Raw genomic sequence first — 15,245 nt, 5'->3', positions numbered from 1 at the left:
GAACCCAGAGATGCAACCAGTATTAGTAGTGCAATCTACTCACAGTCAGTGTTCCAGGTATAACAGGTGAAGCCAGACGTTTATTGATGGGCTGAAAGGTAGCTGCAGGGACTCCAGCAACAGTGTTCACTATGACATTCCCACTCACTGTAGCTGAAAGCAAAAAAAAAAAAATCAGGATTAAAAATGATATTGTAAAAAAAAAAAAAAAAAAAAAAAAAAGAATGAAAATCTTATGTCCCATCATCTCCAATGCCCAATTATAAAATCTTCTTACCAGTCTGTATACTTGTCCCAGTGACTGCTGTTTTGATTGTGCCTGCCTATTGAGAAGACAATTGAGACAACTTCAGAAAACAAATACAAAAAAACTGAATATAGCTCTTATGCTGCTATGCTGTTTAACACAGTGCCGTATTCCAGAAATGACAGCTCAAGAAAGAGACCAGAAAATGCAGAGATAGTTGTAAAACTTGCTTTCATTCTGCATATCTTCTGGATAGGTCAGGATTCTGCCACGTTAATAAGCAACTGGATACCAGTCAGGTGTTGGGTAACTGGACATTTTACATCCTTGTCAGCAGAGGGGAGCGAGGTATCATCACTGGCACACACAGGTAATCTCTCACAGTGTTAATGTGTGAGAGGTTACCTGCTAGGAGATACAGAGCAGTGTTATCAGGACAGAGCCCTTTCTCTGTCTCTGGAAAAGCTGTACTGCTCTGGCCCTTCAACAAGCTTTAAAATCACTGCTCCCTGAGCACATTACTAAACAAACTGGACTGGCTTTAAAACAAGAGCCTTCAACCCGTTATCAGATTCACTAATAGAGACTCTACATTCAAAGAAGCCATGGAAGCTTTACAGTAATGCAAGTAATTGTAGGTCCTGTAGGATACAAGATTCCACTTTCCCAGCAAAGATTAATTTACTCACAGCTTTGTTTTTTAACCTACTTTAACAGAGTAGCTGTTACAGCTACGGTCTCTTTTCTGAGTTTTTTTGGATAAACAGTGTTAAATGCTAAACTGAAAATGCAAGATATCTGTACACAGAATATAGCTTTCTGAGGTGGAAAAATGCTAACACCTATTATTAAAATAATGACATTAACAGTTTTAATCAGTGAATAAAAAAAAAAAAAAAGAAGGTGCCCAGCACACTCAGGAGAGAAAGAGAAAGAAGAAAAAAAATAGCCTTTATTTCACTACACTGCCCTAAAATTCTTACTTTCCAAAGCAAGTAAAAGCACGCAGATGTAGTACACAGAAAAGAAGAACTGAAGTTACTACATCAGACACCAAGTCCTCCCTTTCTTACCAATACTGCTGTGTTGGCCACAGTAGTTACTGCAGTCTGCACTACTGCCTGTGGCTGCTGAACTACCTGTGCCTGAGCCTGTGGCTGTGGTTGGGCCTGTGCTTGCTGGACAGCTGGCTGCTGAGCTTGCTGCTGGCCGCCTTGCTGCTGCTGAGACTGCGGGCCTGCCTGCTGCTGTGCCCTCTGCTGTTCAGCCAAAGCCTAGGAAACAAAGCATGAGTTTCACAGTTGTCAAACCAGTGCATGAATTAATCAGGATGTATTTAAAACAAAACAAAAAGATTAGTTCAGAGCATACATGCAGACACAGCATGCAAGTCTGGCTTCCTTGTAAACACACCTAGTTACAAGATGTAAGTCGTTTCAAACTATGAGCTGCAGTCTAAATGTTGCACAGCTTAAAACATAACAGAACAAGCAATTTACCATCTAAAAGCAAGAACAAGCATTTCCTACTGAATAGCTTAAGAAAGGAGGAAACAGAACAATCAAGAATGAGATCGTTTCACATTTGCACCAGATTTTAATTCTCTTTTAAAAATACGTTTTCCAGAATGCTGCTTGTGAGCAGGAAGTATCAGTGCCACACACAGGCCTGAGGTTCCACTTTGGACCTTCTGTAAATGCTACTAAATGAACAACTCGCTACAATCATATCAGCAAACTTCTCCCAGAAGTCAAATTTTCCTCATGCTTCCTCTTATATTTTTTATTCTGCAGTCATACACGTAAGTGAAATGGAGATTGCACCTTTTTCTCTTTTGCAATACGTTCTGCTCGCAGGGATGCAACTTGAATTGGAGGAAGTGGCTTGTCGTAGTTGATTCCACTAGAAACAGTGATAAGAAACAGCATGAAATAATTGCACAACTAATTTTTTTATTTTTATTCTCTTAAGTAAATAAAGACAGAGTGCCCACCTTTCTGCAAGAACAGAGGCATGCTTTGGATTCTTCTGGAAAGGATTCATGCCAAGTCTGAAATTGAGAAAGATTTTATTATTGAAGACAGGAAAAAAAACTTTTAAGAAAGCATTTAATTTCTTTTTTTAGTAGGTGACACTGTGGTTTTGGTGAAGTTTTCATGATGCTCCCATCAGCACTGGAGCCTGCATAAAGACAGACATTTAAAGAGATATGGAATAAATGATAAATGAATACATGCAAGTTACTGCTGTAACTTCTGGACACACAAAGAAAACCAACTAAACAGCACAGATGTCAGAATGTTTGCAACACAAACGGGTGGCCAAGTTTACAAAGGATACCTTAAAAAAAATAAGAAGACTCTTAATCACGTATGTGAACAAATCATGCAGCGAATAAAAGCTAATCTAACCACATGGAATGTGAAGGCATTCCAATACCAGGCCAGAACACAAGGAGAGAGGTCAAGAACAGAGAAACAGAACAGCAGTTTGAAACAGATGAAAAAAACCTCTCAGCTGGGAGAGCAATTCAGAACAAAGCATCCAGGAGATGTGCGGTGACAGGGAGGCTGGAACATCCCAGTTACACTCACAGAGGTTTGATGGGTGGACTTCTTTTCCCTGCAATCATTTTCATCATCTCAAAATGGTTGGTGTAAAGCTGCGTGTGGGTGGCGCCTTCATCCTGAGCATAGATCTGATTCGTACGAAGTGGGCGACTGTTTTTAGTCTAAAAATGAAAAGAAACAAACTCTTAATGGTGAACACAGCCACACAGCATCTCGTCTATGTACAAACACATGGTGAGCTTGGAGATTGTTTAAAAACGAACTCCAACATATCTATCACAGACTGGTTTCTGCCTCGTGTCATTGATAACTTACTGTTACACAAAATTCTATGGGAAATGTATAAAGAAAGAGCAAAACAAGGAGCAGTTCTCACGGTCACACTGGCATCAGCGCTTGGGGACATACAAAATGGCAAACTAATTTGAAAAAGAATCTTTGCTTTAAGTTAAGTTTAATTCAGTACTCAAACCAAGAGCCCATTAGTTTACAGTTATGCACAGCGCACACGTCAGAGAGAAACACCATCACTGCACTGCTCTCCCAACAAAGCTATGTTAACATCCAGCACAGCATGCCATCCTAATTCTTGGCTCCTCCTAAGCAGAAGCTGCCAGTCAGGGACAAACCTGCTTAACAGTCAGAGAATGGGGCTACAGTCAGCAGTCCTAGATTCTCTACCCAGTTCTGTCACTAAATTGCAGAACGGTTTGGAAGACGTTGCTTATGATCATGGAATTCATTTGTGTTTCTGTGGAGTGTTCCAACCCTCACTTACAAAAAGGCACGTCAAGCATTAAACTCCCTACGTGTCTGTGAGCCGCTCAGACCCCAGCATGAAGTACATCCTCACACATCTTAAGTACCATAACAATGATCAGGATAAGTTACATGGTGGTTGTCAGGTGGAAAAATGCCTACTACGGTTAAAGTGAAATGAAAGAGTTCTTGCATGACATAAAATTAATCTAGAAAATCCAAAAGCTGAAGTCTGGTGTCAATCCACTGTATCAACAAAGAAAGGAAAAATAAATTTGGAATTTTAATTGATGTTTGAGAACTCAAGTAACACTGAACATGGATCTCATATGAAGTATCTGCCCACCTCCATTGCTGCTAAATACCACAGTGTCTAGATTTGATTTTGAAAGAATACCAATGCACACCTTATAAATACTTTTTGTCTTCTTTTTAGGATTAGCTTCGTACATTAGCTGTAAAATAAGAAGGAAAGTTAGATGATCTTTTGTGGAAGATTTTGTTCAGGTGCTTTTTCTTTTCAAAGAAATCATATAAAATAAGTGGAAATCCTGATGAGGATAATTTTATAATCTTTTAACGTTATTTATTTACACTGTTGAAACATTTAACAAAAAAGTGCTTACGAAGATAAGGAAAAAATACTCTACAAACTTAACGTAGCAAAGACGCATCACTCTAAATAAACTCACCTTTCCTTCTTCCCTGGGGATAATGACATTTTCGTATCTGTTTCTGCATTGTTTTGGTGAGCGATAGACTCTGCTGCAGGAGTTAACAACATCACTAACAAGGTCCCAATTGGGAGTGTGTGCTGGCGATACAACAGCAAGATTTAAAGGGAGCTCCAACAGCTGCTTCACTGCCTACAATACATAAGGTACAAAAGCTTCAGGTCACAAATCATTCCAATCCTCCACACCCACCCTTAGCTGCACCCCTCACCATTACTAGAATGAACAGGTAGTTCAGACCTCAGAACATGGCTTCACCTGCGTTCACAGAGAATAAATAAGCATCAAAGTTTCCTATGCAGATAGGTGTGCAAAAACGCACAGAGAGGGGTACAGTAGGAACAGGGAGCTGCCATTCAAGCACTGCTCTCTTCTCAAAGGTGAGGGAAACATTAGCTGCACTATCCAATATCCAGACTTATCTGGGCCATTACAGTAAGCAGTCTCTAAAACAAAAATAGGACTTCATCATCCTCAACTTTTAATTTCTCCTTAAAGAAAGAAGGGATGTGCAGTCTGCTCTGAGTTAGGTCAGTACCATATGAAACTGATCAGGAATTTGAAGTGACCTTCAAGAAAGAAAACTATGGAAAGAGCTATTAATGAAATTAGAGAGAAAACGTAATACAGAACAGCAAAAAGCCAGATGTCTGACCTGCAGAAGTGCCCAGTCCTCACTGATCAACCATTCAGGGTTATCCTGGCCATTCTCAGCAGCCGGTTTCACAAGAGTTGGCAAAGGCTTTGCAAACTGTGTTTGTTGTTTCAGTAAGATGTTCTTCTTCTGCTCCTTGCCCTCTCGGCGCATCTTCAACATTCCTGGAGTTGCTCGATCAAAAAGCGAACGAGGAGGAATAACCGTCTCTCCGTGACGCTGCTTCTTCTTCCTACCTGCAGCTAAGAGAAACCAAATTGTTTGTAAATAGACACAATCACTGCTTGATTTCTTTGTTACGCAGAGCTGCAAAGTGCTCCTGAAGGTATATATATGAGTGCATATATCCATTGCTACCTCTTAAAAGCACACTGCCAGCATCTAGATTTACTACGGCCAGAGCCTTCGTGACGTAAGACCAGCCTGACACAGCTGCCCCTCTTGCAGAGCTGAACTTCCAAAAGCAAAATAACCACATATGATGAAATCAAAAGATGCACTGTCTAAACTAGAGCTTGCAGTGATTGAAGATCACTGTGAGACAAAACTTTTCACCTCACACCTGCACATTTTGATCGTTATGAGGAGGAAGCAAAGACATTGGTATATTTTTAAAAAATTGTAGCAACCCAATTTCAAGTAGTTTTGGCATTTACCAGAAGGATCTGTTTTGTGCCGCTTGCGTTCCTTCCTGACATACACTGGAGGCAGTTTTGATTCTGGAATAGGGGTGGTATCATACATCAGGCACATCACAGAATCAATGTAGATATCATTGTCATCCTGAGGCGGAGTGGGGGGAGTCCAAAGCTGCAGAGAACGTAAACTTTTTAGTTACTGCCATATTAGCACTGATCTTCACACTAAGAAGTCTATTCAGGCTGCTGTTACTGATACTTACTGGCATTATTTCAGTTTGTCCATCTGGACCTTCATAGACATATTCCTACACAGCAAAAAGAGAATGCAATCAAATGACACGACTGAACTGTGAAGGAAAAAGCATTCTGAGAATAACTGAAGAAATACACAGTTCAGAAATACAGTAATCAGGAATTACTTTGTTGTATGCATCCTCCCGCGTATAGGTGAGAAGTTCCTCTTCATCCTCCCAGAGCATTTTTTGCTCTTTTTCCTTTAACTCCCTCAGATGTTGGACTTCCCACGCTTTCTTCGCTGTTTTCAGTTCCACCTGGGGGAAAAGTAAGAGGCCTTACAACCTTCATGCAGCAGCAGACACTGGATTAAAAGTTACTGATTTCTGGTATTTATGGATAAATCCTTTAAGCTGCAACATTTTCAGGCACAGAAATTTTGAAACCATTTCTTTACAAATAATTTCACAATCTCTTAAAGCAGCTTTTCTTGGTCTCCGTTGCAGGTATTTAAAAATATTGAAATAAAGCAAATTCTGGCTAAACATTCAAGACAACGAGAAGATCCTTTAACCAAATAAGCAGTCTCACCGAAGCTGATGACATTTTTGCCTGCTGCCAATGGAGTACAGCAAATATTTGCTGAACTGTTCTGAAGAACATCGCTCCCAATTTACAAGAAATCAAGAACTGATATGTTTAAACCAAAAGAATTACAAGACACTTCTCATAAAGCATTCTGGTGTTCAAAAGTAGAGCAAGAGGCAATAGCTGAAGTTCTTTACAGTGTGTCCCACATCACTAGATAAACTTCCACTCACACTGGAAATATCAACCCTCATTGTACACATTAGGAAACAACAAGGTGAAGTAGAAATATTTATCATTTTACCTCATTCAATCGTGGCTCATTCTCATCAACTGAAACATGGAAGAGCTCTAAATAGTTCAAAGCATACTTCTCAATTGGAGTCAGCTGAGAGAACACATTAAGGAAGAAAGAAGTTAGTATTATGAATAATAAACATAAAGGAAAATGCATCAAAGCACTCCTTCAAACAAATCTCTTTTCTGATGGCATAACAGCTCAAGTCAGCAGGACTTTCCCCATTTAATGAAGTATCAAACCAATTGAAAACAAAGTTGTTTCAAGGCAAAACTGCAAAGAAATTGAAATATTTGAACTAAACATTTCTTTTAACTAAACATTCATGGAAGAAGTCACAGTACCTGATCCACAACAGCAACCAACTCCTGCAGTGGTGAGGGTTCCTCATTGTATTTTGACTCACAGAGCTCTGAGACCAAAGCTTCGATGCTCGACTCAGATCTTATTTCTTGCATGCGATCATCTGGCTCTTCATTCTCTCGTTCAATACTGTTGAGGGCCTTTCAGAAAGACATTTTTAAAGTAATTAATACTTCAAAAACATGGAAAGAAACCCTTGTAAGGATTTCACTGTAGTCCAACAAAAGCTCCTGCAATAAATTGCTCCTTAAGCAACAGTCCCATGCAAGCTTACAACTTGCACTACAACCAAAGGGACCCAGTTCGGAGGAAAATTGACTGTCAAAACAACGTAAAACCAACAGAAAACCAACTGGCAGAGTTCAGCCCCACCTCCCCAGAAGGATAAGGCAGCCATTAAATACTAATGTCCTACAGTTGCATCTTTAATTTGGGTTAATAATTACCTCTATGAATGGTCTTGCAACTTTGGGTGAAATGGTTTCTGCTGGAGATGGCTCTTGAGAAAGTACTACAAACTCTTCTGCTTTCACTCTAAATCCAGAATCCTCCATAGGAGAATGAACCTCAAACAACTCCTGAATTGTTTGCTTGGTAATTGGAAGGAAAAACAAGCATTATTCAGCTTTCAGGACCATTCCAGTTTTTTATATTATTACTTTGAATAAACTGAGTTTCCAGTGACCTTATAAACTGCGTACTATTTGTCACTTCTGGAAAATTGTCCTTTTTCTCTTCAGTATTTTCTGTAATTTTCTCTTGTAGGAACACACAGCAGAATGAAGTGTCATCAGGCAATTTACAAGTCAGTGAGAAACACACCCAAACATTCTACATCACAACATCACCAGTGTCAGAAAGGGACGGATTAGCTTGGTCAGTGCAGTCACCATCCTCTGCACCTTCAGTTTATCTCACCAAATACTTCTAACTTCGCATTTTAGCTTTTTCAAAGTTGTTGAAATTGAAACTGATGCCTTTCAAGTAAGGGAGCAAGAGCAGGTAACAGCACAATCTCCCAAATGTTAACACCTAAGTTCAGGCAATCACAGTAACTACGACATTTACCACCCCAAACACATTTCTAGCAGTGTTGCTCTTACACCAACAAGAGTCTGAACTTAACACTGCAACACTGGTGTTTGAACATATTTTAATATTAAATATTAATAACTTACTTGTGTTAAAAAGGCCATTGAATAGTCATTTCCCTGAGCTGCTACTTCTCTGATCAAATCCTTTGTGCCATTTTTCAAAAGCTTCTCTTCTACAGAATTACCACTGACAAGTCTAAGAAGTGAAATAAAAGAACAGAAATTGGTTAAGTCATTTCCAAGCAAGCATTTCAGAAGCAAGGAGAGGAATTGCCATTCAGTAACACTGAACTACTGAAATGCAGTGATGCTTGCATGCTTGAACAAAACAGATGCTACCTGCTTTGCTTTAAAGCTTTCTTTCAACAACCAGTGTTAGGGAAAACAAAAAAAATGTAACATAAGGTATGGTAGCATCCAGAAAATTTGTACGTGATTCATACAATTAGATGTGGTGTTAAGACAGACTGTGTTATCATATGACAAAGCAGTGAGGGGGTATTAAAATGAGGTGGTTTTCAGCACTGTTTCCACTTTCTTTCAGATTACGTAGCCTTATCTGGGATGACCTTACATTAAACACAGTAAAGAAAGCTCATTAATCTGTAACGTCATTAATCACCTGTATATGTGGATATCTTTACACCTCCCAATTCTGTCACACCACTCCTGTGCCTTTGCATCCATCACTGGATTCAGATCATTGTCATAGAACACAACAGTGTCTGCTTCAACAAGATTGACACCGGTGGAACGACTGTGAGAGGAAAGGATGGCACAGAAAATGCGCTTGTCTCTGTTGAAGCTTTTCATCAGCTCCTACGTAGAAGGAATAAAAGCAAGTCACACACCACAATAAAAAGCCAAAGCAAACTCATTAGCCTAACTAGGAAAAAGCCAACATTTCAAAGAAACAGTGCAAATTTCTTTCCACTGCTGTAGCACATAGAAGCCTGTGCAGCACGCTGTGGTACCAGCAGACAACTGTTAGCACACACTTACCTGCCGTTGTTCATGGTTAGCATATTCATCAATCCTCACAAACGTGAGGAAATGGAAATTCAGGAACAATTCCAGTATGTCCAACATTAGAATCATCTGAGATAAAATCAGCACGCGGCGCCCTTCGGATTTCAACTTCTGAAGCAAGACAGCAAGAGCTTCTAGTTTTCCTATATTTAAAAGAAAGAGTAATGCTTTCATTTAGACGAACCACTGCTGCACAACAGGAAATTACAAAGCGTTAGCACTCAGTGTCCACCTTTACCTGAGTCATACTGCACCAGGCGGAGGTCAGGGAACTGCAGCAATTGTGGAGTTGTAATCCGCTGCAACTGATGTAAGTGTGGAGCTGCCTTCTGCTTCAGACTGTGTTTGAGGACTTTCAGTCTGTGACTGTACGAAGGGGGAGGGTTTGCTACATACAAGCATGGGGGAGCAGCAACTGCAGCTGGCAATACAAAGAGAGCCCTGTGGAAAGCATTTTCAAGTGTGAATAGCAGGTTGTGAAGCTACACGCAAAAAGATCAATAATTTCCAGCCTGTCAGCAGTGCAGTTTTGCTCTACAGTGCATACACACTTTGTTGAACTGACTTACTAAGTGCTGCAAATCTTAGGAATGTTAATATTCTCTCCATCCCTTTACCTTGGTTTTGTTTCATCTGTTTTGATAACAGATTCTGATACAGTGTTTGTTTTGTGGCTATTGTATCCAGTGACTGGAGTTCAAACACAAGAAACATTTGTAACACCAAACTCTTTTTTAAATACTTTTAGTTGAGTTCTTCTGACTGCATTGTGTCTCTAGAAGCAGTTATTTGCTCTGCACACAACCCACCAAGTGCCAGCTTTAGCTGTCTGCATCTGCATCTCTGTGCCTTAATGTGCCTTGTAGATAGCTAATGGCAAGGAGTCAAAACTAAACCCAAACCATGAGAACATGAATTGACATGTGGTCAGCTGAATTTGAGTCTGAAATTAGGAACAAGGTAGCAAACAACTTTGTTACCAAGATCCTAAAACAAACCAAAGGGATGGCTTTGTGAATCCTGCAAATCATCTACTGCTAAATCAATCAATCTAAACAACCAAGCTTATGATCAGAAATAAGGCTTTAGAATTCTGAAAAGGACAGATTAAGTAATATCTAAATGTAGTCAAGCCCTACGAGGACAGAGTCACACATTACCTGTCAATAACATCCTTTAGAGATTCTTGCTCCCGAACCAAAGTCTGGATCATTTCGTGCAATGGATCACTTGGGCCTCCAGAGGCACTGGAAAGGCAGCAGTTGACAAAGCCAGCCCACCTCCAACTGCTGCCCCCATAGGAGGACACCTGGGACGGCCTCCTTTCACCAGTCAGCGAACAAATACTCAGCAAGTCACTGCCGTACACCGGAGCCCTTGAACAGCGGCGCTCGTTGCCATGGAATATTCTGTCCAGGCGCTCCTTCAGAAGTCGGTTCTTTTCCTCATATGTTTCCTTTGCCAAGGAAGGTTGAAAAAAAATATTTGCTGCTTACAACAATTCCTTAAAAGTTTGAAGTTCTTTAGAATGAAGCTATCAGGATCTGTCACTTGTGTCTCACCCTGCTAACATGGTCAATTCCAACTGCTTCAATCAACTACAACAAGTTGAAGTTTCAAATAAAAACTGAAGATCATATTTAAATTCAACTATAAAAAGTCTATTCCATTTCAGATCAGTGTCTTGCTTTCATTAAAGTACATTCTCATATGTGAAAAAGTGTCATTATGAAAAACTTTACATTTCAAACACTTTACTAATTGCATTCATGTAAAGAAGTCGCAGTTCCTTACAATTTGTTCACCGTTCCCCGGTGTTTTACAGGTTGCTTGAGGATCTTTTTTATAAAGTGTCAAGATTAGAAATCTTGAGAACTTTGCCCAATTGCCTTTGTGTTCCAAAGACAAAATCTGATCATGACTACAGAATTACAATAAAGGAATGTATGAATATGTAACAGCTATAAGAATCTGTCAGCTGCCGTGGAGATGTATGCATCACATTTTAAAGGATGGACTATAAAGGAAAATAGATCAATTTGTCAATCTAAAACACTAACACAGAGAGGGCTTTTTTTTTTTCCCTTGAGTTTTTGATAATGAAAGTTCCTTATTAATTCCAGTGTTCTAAATTACAACTTACTACGAAGCCTGAAAAGTTCTGTTTCCATAAGAAAACAGAAACAACATACCTGTGACTGCCCATGCGTAGGTGCTGTTTTTAACACTGCTCCCATGTCACCAGATGACAAATTAGTAACTGCAGTTCTACCTGGAATACAAACTGAGGATAAACCTTGTGTTTATACATTTATTCTTCCAAGACTGCTTTCATTTGTTATTTTCAGCACATGGACATTTCATAGCTGCACAGCCCTGCAGTCAGCTGCACGTACTGGTGAGCCCAGGCACCACAGACTAACCCAACGCACACTAACAAGCAGGAGCAGCTCTTACATTAAGAACAGACTGAGGAATAAGCAGAGGTGAAAGCACATTTTTAGTAGACACAAACAACCCTAAGGGAATATCCAGCATACATCCAATTTTATTACACAGCTAAACCAGCTCAGCAATTAGTTTCCAGTCACTCCAAGCAACTGATTTAGCATTTTATCCAAAATGTAGGAAGTCAAAATAAGTATTTTCAATATGCTTTACAACTTCCTCCCAAGATGAAAAGTGAGAAGTTTCAACACTTGAAAACAATATTTATTATTACTTTTAACATACTTCTCTTTTTGTCATCATGAGATTTCGTAGAAATCTTATATTCTGAATGATCAATTTCTGTTGTCAGCTATGGTCATATTAGGAGCTCCCGTAGCATTATCCAAGCTGGAGGATGGAACATTTGAGCCACAGATCTTCTAAATTATGACAGAAATCCTTTACCTCCCAACAACTGGGAGACTGTTGAAGATGCTCTCTTTTTTTGTGATGAGACACCTAGTCCTCACAGTCTCAAAATATGAGCTTGGAGGGCACATTAGGACACAAACAGAAGCAATAAACAGCCTGTTGTAAGTGAATGGCTCATCTCCACAGAAATTTACAGCAGACGGCAATTTCCAAGGAACAAACTCCCAACATTGCATTTACCATCATTTAACAACCTGCTGTTAATGCCATAAGTACATCCTAGACTGCAATTTCTCTGTTGATCAACATCTTGGTTATGTTTTAAAGCAAGGCACTGATCACATTTGCAGCAAGGCACCAAATATCTGAACAGACTTTACAGAGTGAAAGGAAAAAGAGCGGCTTGGATAGATAAAGGCAAAGAAAATCAGAAAATCAGTGTGGAGAAGCAGAGGAGCACCAGACACTCTAGGTAGTACAGAACAATAATCACCCTGACCTCTCTTTGAAAATAGAAACGAAGTATTTCAAACTTGCTTCTTCCCACAAAAGTCTGACTTAAGACCTATTTGATAAAGAAAAACCTACACATTTAATTCAGTTTCAAGTTCTTCCAAGTTCTGAAGACGACTTGACTAAAACTTCAGTAAACATCACTCGTGTATCATTTGTCAGAAGGATTTCTTTCATAACTATGAAAACCTGCTTCTGAACTCAACTGAAAGAGGCGAGTTCAAAACTTTGGAGTATTTATTAATTTATGATGTTAGTAATTGAATGTTTAGATACATTTCTTAAGCTAGAAGGCATACCTTGCTGTGTTACTGCTGTGGAAGTCGGCACCCCAGCTTGATGCTGGTTTCCTAAAGCATTCAGAGCATTCTGAACAGTTCCAGCTTGGGAAACCGTCTGCATGACAACAGGACCCTGAGGTCTCAAATACTGCTGACCCGGTGCTGAAACTATCTGAAGAACACTTCCTGCAATGAAGGATTTTAAAAACATTAGACTGGAGGAGTGTAAAAGGACCAATAAAGTTCTGTACCAAAAAATACTGCTGTGTCATGGTTCTATGTTTTTTTTTGTTTTGGGGTTTCAGTATTCCACATCAGAACATCATGTAGTGTACGGGGCATTAAAGTGTCACTGCCCCAGTTCCAGGTTCCTATCCCTGTACATTACAGCAGTCACGGGATCTGGCCCTTCCAGGTGGGGGGCCGCTCTCTTGCTGCCTTGCAGTGGGTGCTGCAGGTGCTTTCCTAGCTGCTCCAAGCTGTTCAGGTTTGACTCGGTCCCAGGAACTCTCTCTCTCTCATCTTGTCTGATTTATTAACCTCAATTTCAATTAAATTGTATCTATTTGTGTTAGCTTGTATTCCAATATTACAGTAAAATAAGTTTTCCTCCATAGATTGTTGCCGCTGCTCTTTTCCTCCCTTCCTTCCTTCCCATTTTTGTGGGACTGGGGTGGGGGGGGAGGGCAGAGGCCTGTTGCCCCTGTCACGGACATGGATTGATCTGGTCAACTCCATGACATGCTGCTACAAACTACTTCAAGTCATGCCATAAACACATGGGGAGAAAATTTAACATCTATTTAAAATTCCATCATCTCTACCAGGAGAGATCATCCTTGTCTCCTGCCAGAGATTATTAACGAAGCCTTTATAGTTTTATAAAACAGGAGTTTTATATATTCAGGGTATCACTCTGGTTCTAGCTACTTTATATGGAGTTTGGACAAAACCCCCACTCAGGGTTTCATCTGTTTATTAGCCACAGCAAAAGATTTCAGGTTCTCCTGAATATGGTGACCCATGCCACCAAGAGGGTAAATGTGAGAACAAAAGTGTAAGTAGGGCATTCAGATCAGGGTAACAATAATTCACAAGAGATATTTACACCACTTCAGAACAACTGAAGAACATCCTCAGCTTTGTCTGTTTCTGCCACCCATTGGGTAGCTTATTTGAAATAATCTCACCTTACTTTAGCTGTATTGCATGTGTGTGAAAGCAAGTTCAATAATAAAATCTTCAAGTACAGTATTGTAAAGGAGTGTAACCATGCCTTTCACATTTAATCTTCAAAACAGAGCTAGCTCCTAATTGTGTCACACAGCAAAAAGGCAGACAAGGACAATAAACGCAGTAGGGGCAAAGATCTCAAGGTACAGCCACAAGGGATGTGCTGTCTGTGTCAAAATCCAGCGTTCTAAGTAATGAAAACTCACTGTTTTGGAATAGATACCTTGTAACTGCAAAGGCTGCCCTGCAGTGAGCTGACGAAGTTGACTATGTGACAAAGTAAACTTGTTGCCTTGGAACTGCAGTGTTACAGGGGTCTCTGGCTGAGCAATTCTGCCTTGCGCTCCTGCTATGGAAGCCAGCTGCGCTATTTTTACTACCTCACCACCTGTCAAGGAGGGAAACAAGCATTAGGAAAAACAAAGTGGGAGGAGAGCCGTTCAACGCTCACAATTTTAAGCTTTGGTTAGTACACTGGTGCCGAAGCACCTTCCATGCATAATTATACTCAGTGCATCAAAAGTGTCATATAGAAGTTAAGCAGGTATTGCTTTCTGTATTTGTTGGACAAACTGGAAAAAAGCTGATTGTTTAAAAGCTCAGAACATCAACATTTTAGAAGCTGTCACTTTCTTAGCAAAGACATAAGAGCGACCTGAAAACTCATGTGACACTTTGTAACAGGACAAGTATAGACATTGAAGTGATTTCCACTGCCTTTTCAAGAGCATAAAGGAAGACACAAAAACTTGCTATGCATGTAGCAATATAAATACACATTAAAAATAGGTTTCATCAGCAAATTTCGGATTAATTCATATTTCAAGCAATCTGCACTTAGACAAACCAAAAAGCTGTAAAGTGATGAGGACCAAGCTTTTTGTGTTTTAAATGCAGAATGGTTGGAGGCATGTAAGCATTAAGTTTGATGATCTTGAGAAAAGACTGTTGTGAGATTTTAGCTTTTGTAAAGGCAGCGCGTTACCCCAGAGATAAATTAATACATCAGTGCTCTACTCTACACACATGCTAATAGGCAGTGCACATCCAACCTTAAAGCAAAGCCTCATTGCTTTTCTCTGCCTAACAGTTGCAACTCCTCTCTGTGAGAGGCCTTTAGCAGATGGATTAGTGTTGAATACGA

The 15,245-nt window shown here is 39.8% G+C and overlaps 1 protein-coding gene across 13 annotated transcripts in view; it reads right to left on the bottom strand.

The window, feature by feature from the left end:
* Positions 1-15,245, bottom strand: part of EP400 (E1A binding protein p400) — a 47,081-nt gene that overhangs the window by 7,568 nt on the left and 24,268 nt on the right. For 7 of the 13 annotated variants that reach the window (XM_048964499.1, XM_048964502.1, XM_048964506.1 and 4 more), the window contains 23 exons: positions 14,325-14,489; positions 12,887-13,054; positions 11,405-11,496; positions 10,373-10,668; positions 9,451-9,653; positions 9,186-9,355; positions 8,806-9,002; positions 8,268-8,379; positions 7,536-7,679; positions 7,071-7,229; positions 6,733-6,816; positions 6,026-6,157; positions 5,867-5,911; positions 5,622-5,775; positions 4,966-5,207; positions 4,269-4,442; positions 3,984-4,031; positions 2,842-2,978; positions 2,241-2,297; positions 2,071-2,149; positions 1,321-1,521; positions 278-323; positions 44-153 (listed from right to left, as the gene is read on the bottom strand). In XM_048964499.1, the coding sequence (XP_048820456.1) occupies positions 44-153; positions 278-323; positions 1,321-1,521; positions 2,071-2,149; positions 2,241-2,297; positions 2,842-2,978; positions 3,984-4,031; positions 4,269-4,442; positions 4,966-5,207; positions 5,622-5,775; positions 5,867-5,911; positions 6,026-6,157; positions 6,733-6,816; positions 7,071-7,229; positions 7,536-7,679; positions 8,268-8,379; positions 8,806-9,002; positions 9,186-9,355; positions 9,451-9,653; positions 10,373-10,668; positions 11,405-11,496; positions 12,887-13,054; positions 14,325-14,489 (3,215 nt within the window). The remainder of the gene's footprint in view (positions 1-43; positions 154-277; positions 324-1,320; positions 1,522-2,070; positions 2,150-2,240; positions 2,298-2,841; positions 2,979-3,983; positions 4,032-4,268; positions 4,443-4,965; positions 5,208-5,621; positions 5,776-5,866; positions 5,912-6,025; positions 6,158-6,732; positions 6,817-7,070; positions 7,230-7,535; positions 7,680-8,267; positions 8,380-8,805; positions 9,003-9,185; positions 9,356-9,450; positions 9,654-10,372; positions 10,669-11,404; positions 11,497-12,886; positions 13,055-14,324; positions 14,490-15,245) is intronic. The other 6 variants (XM_048964503.1, XM_048964511.1, XM_048964513.1 and 3 more) reach the window with 3 other exon arrangements.

The sequence above is a fragment of the Lagopus muta genome, chromosome 17, assembly GCF_023343835.1.
Source record: "Lagopus muta isolate bLagMut1 chromosome 17, bLagMut1 primary, whole genome shotgun sequence".
NCBI classification, from domain to species: domain Eukaryota; kingdom Metazoa; phylum Chordata; class Aves; order Galliformes; family Phasianidae; genus Lagopus; species Lagopus muta.
Note: the sequence above shows the minus strand (reverse complement) of the source record. Positions and strands in the feature narration are given on the sequence as shown.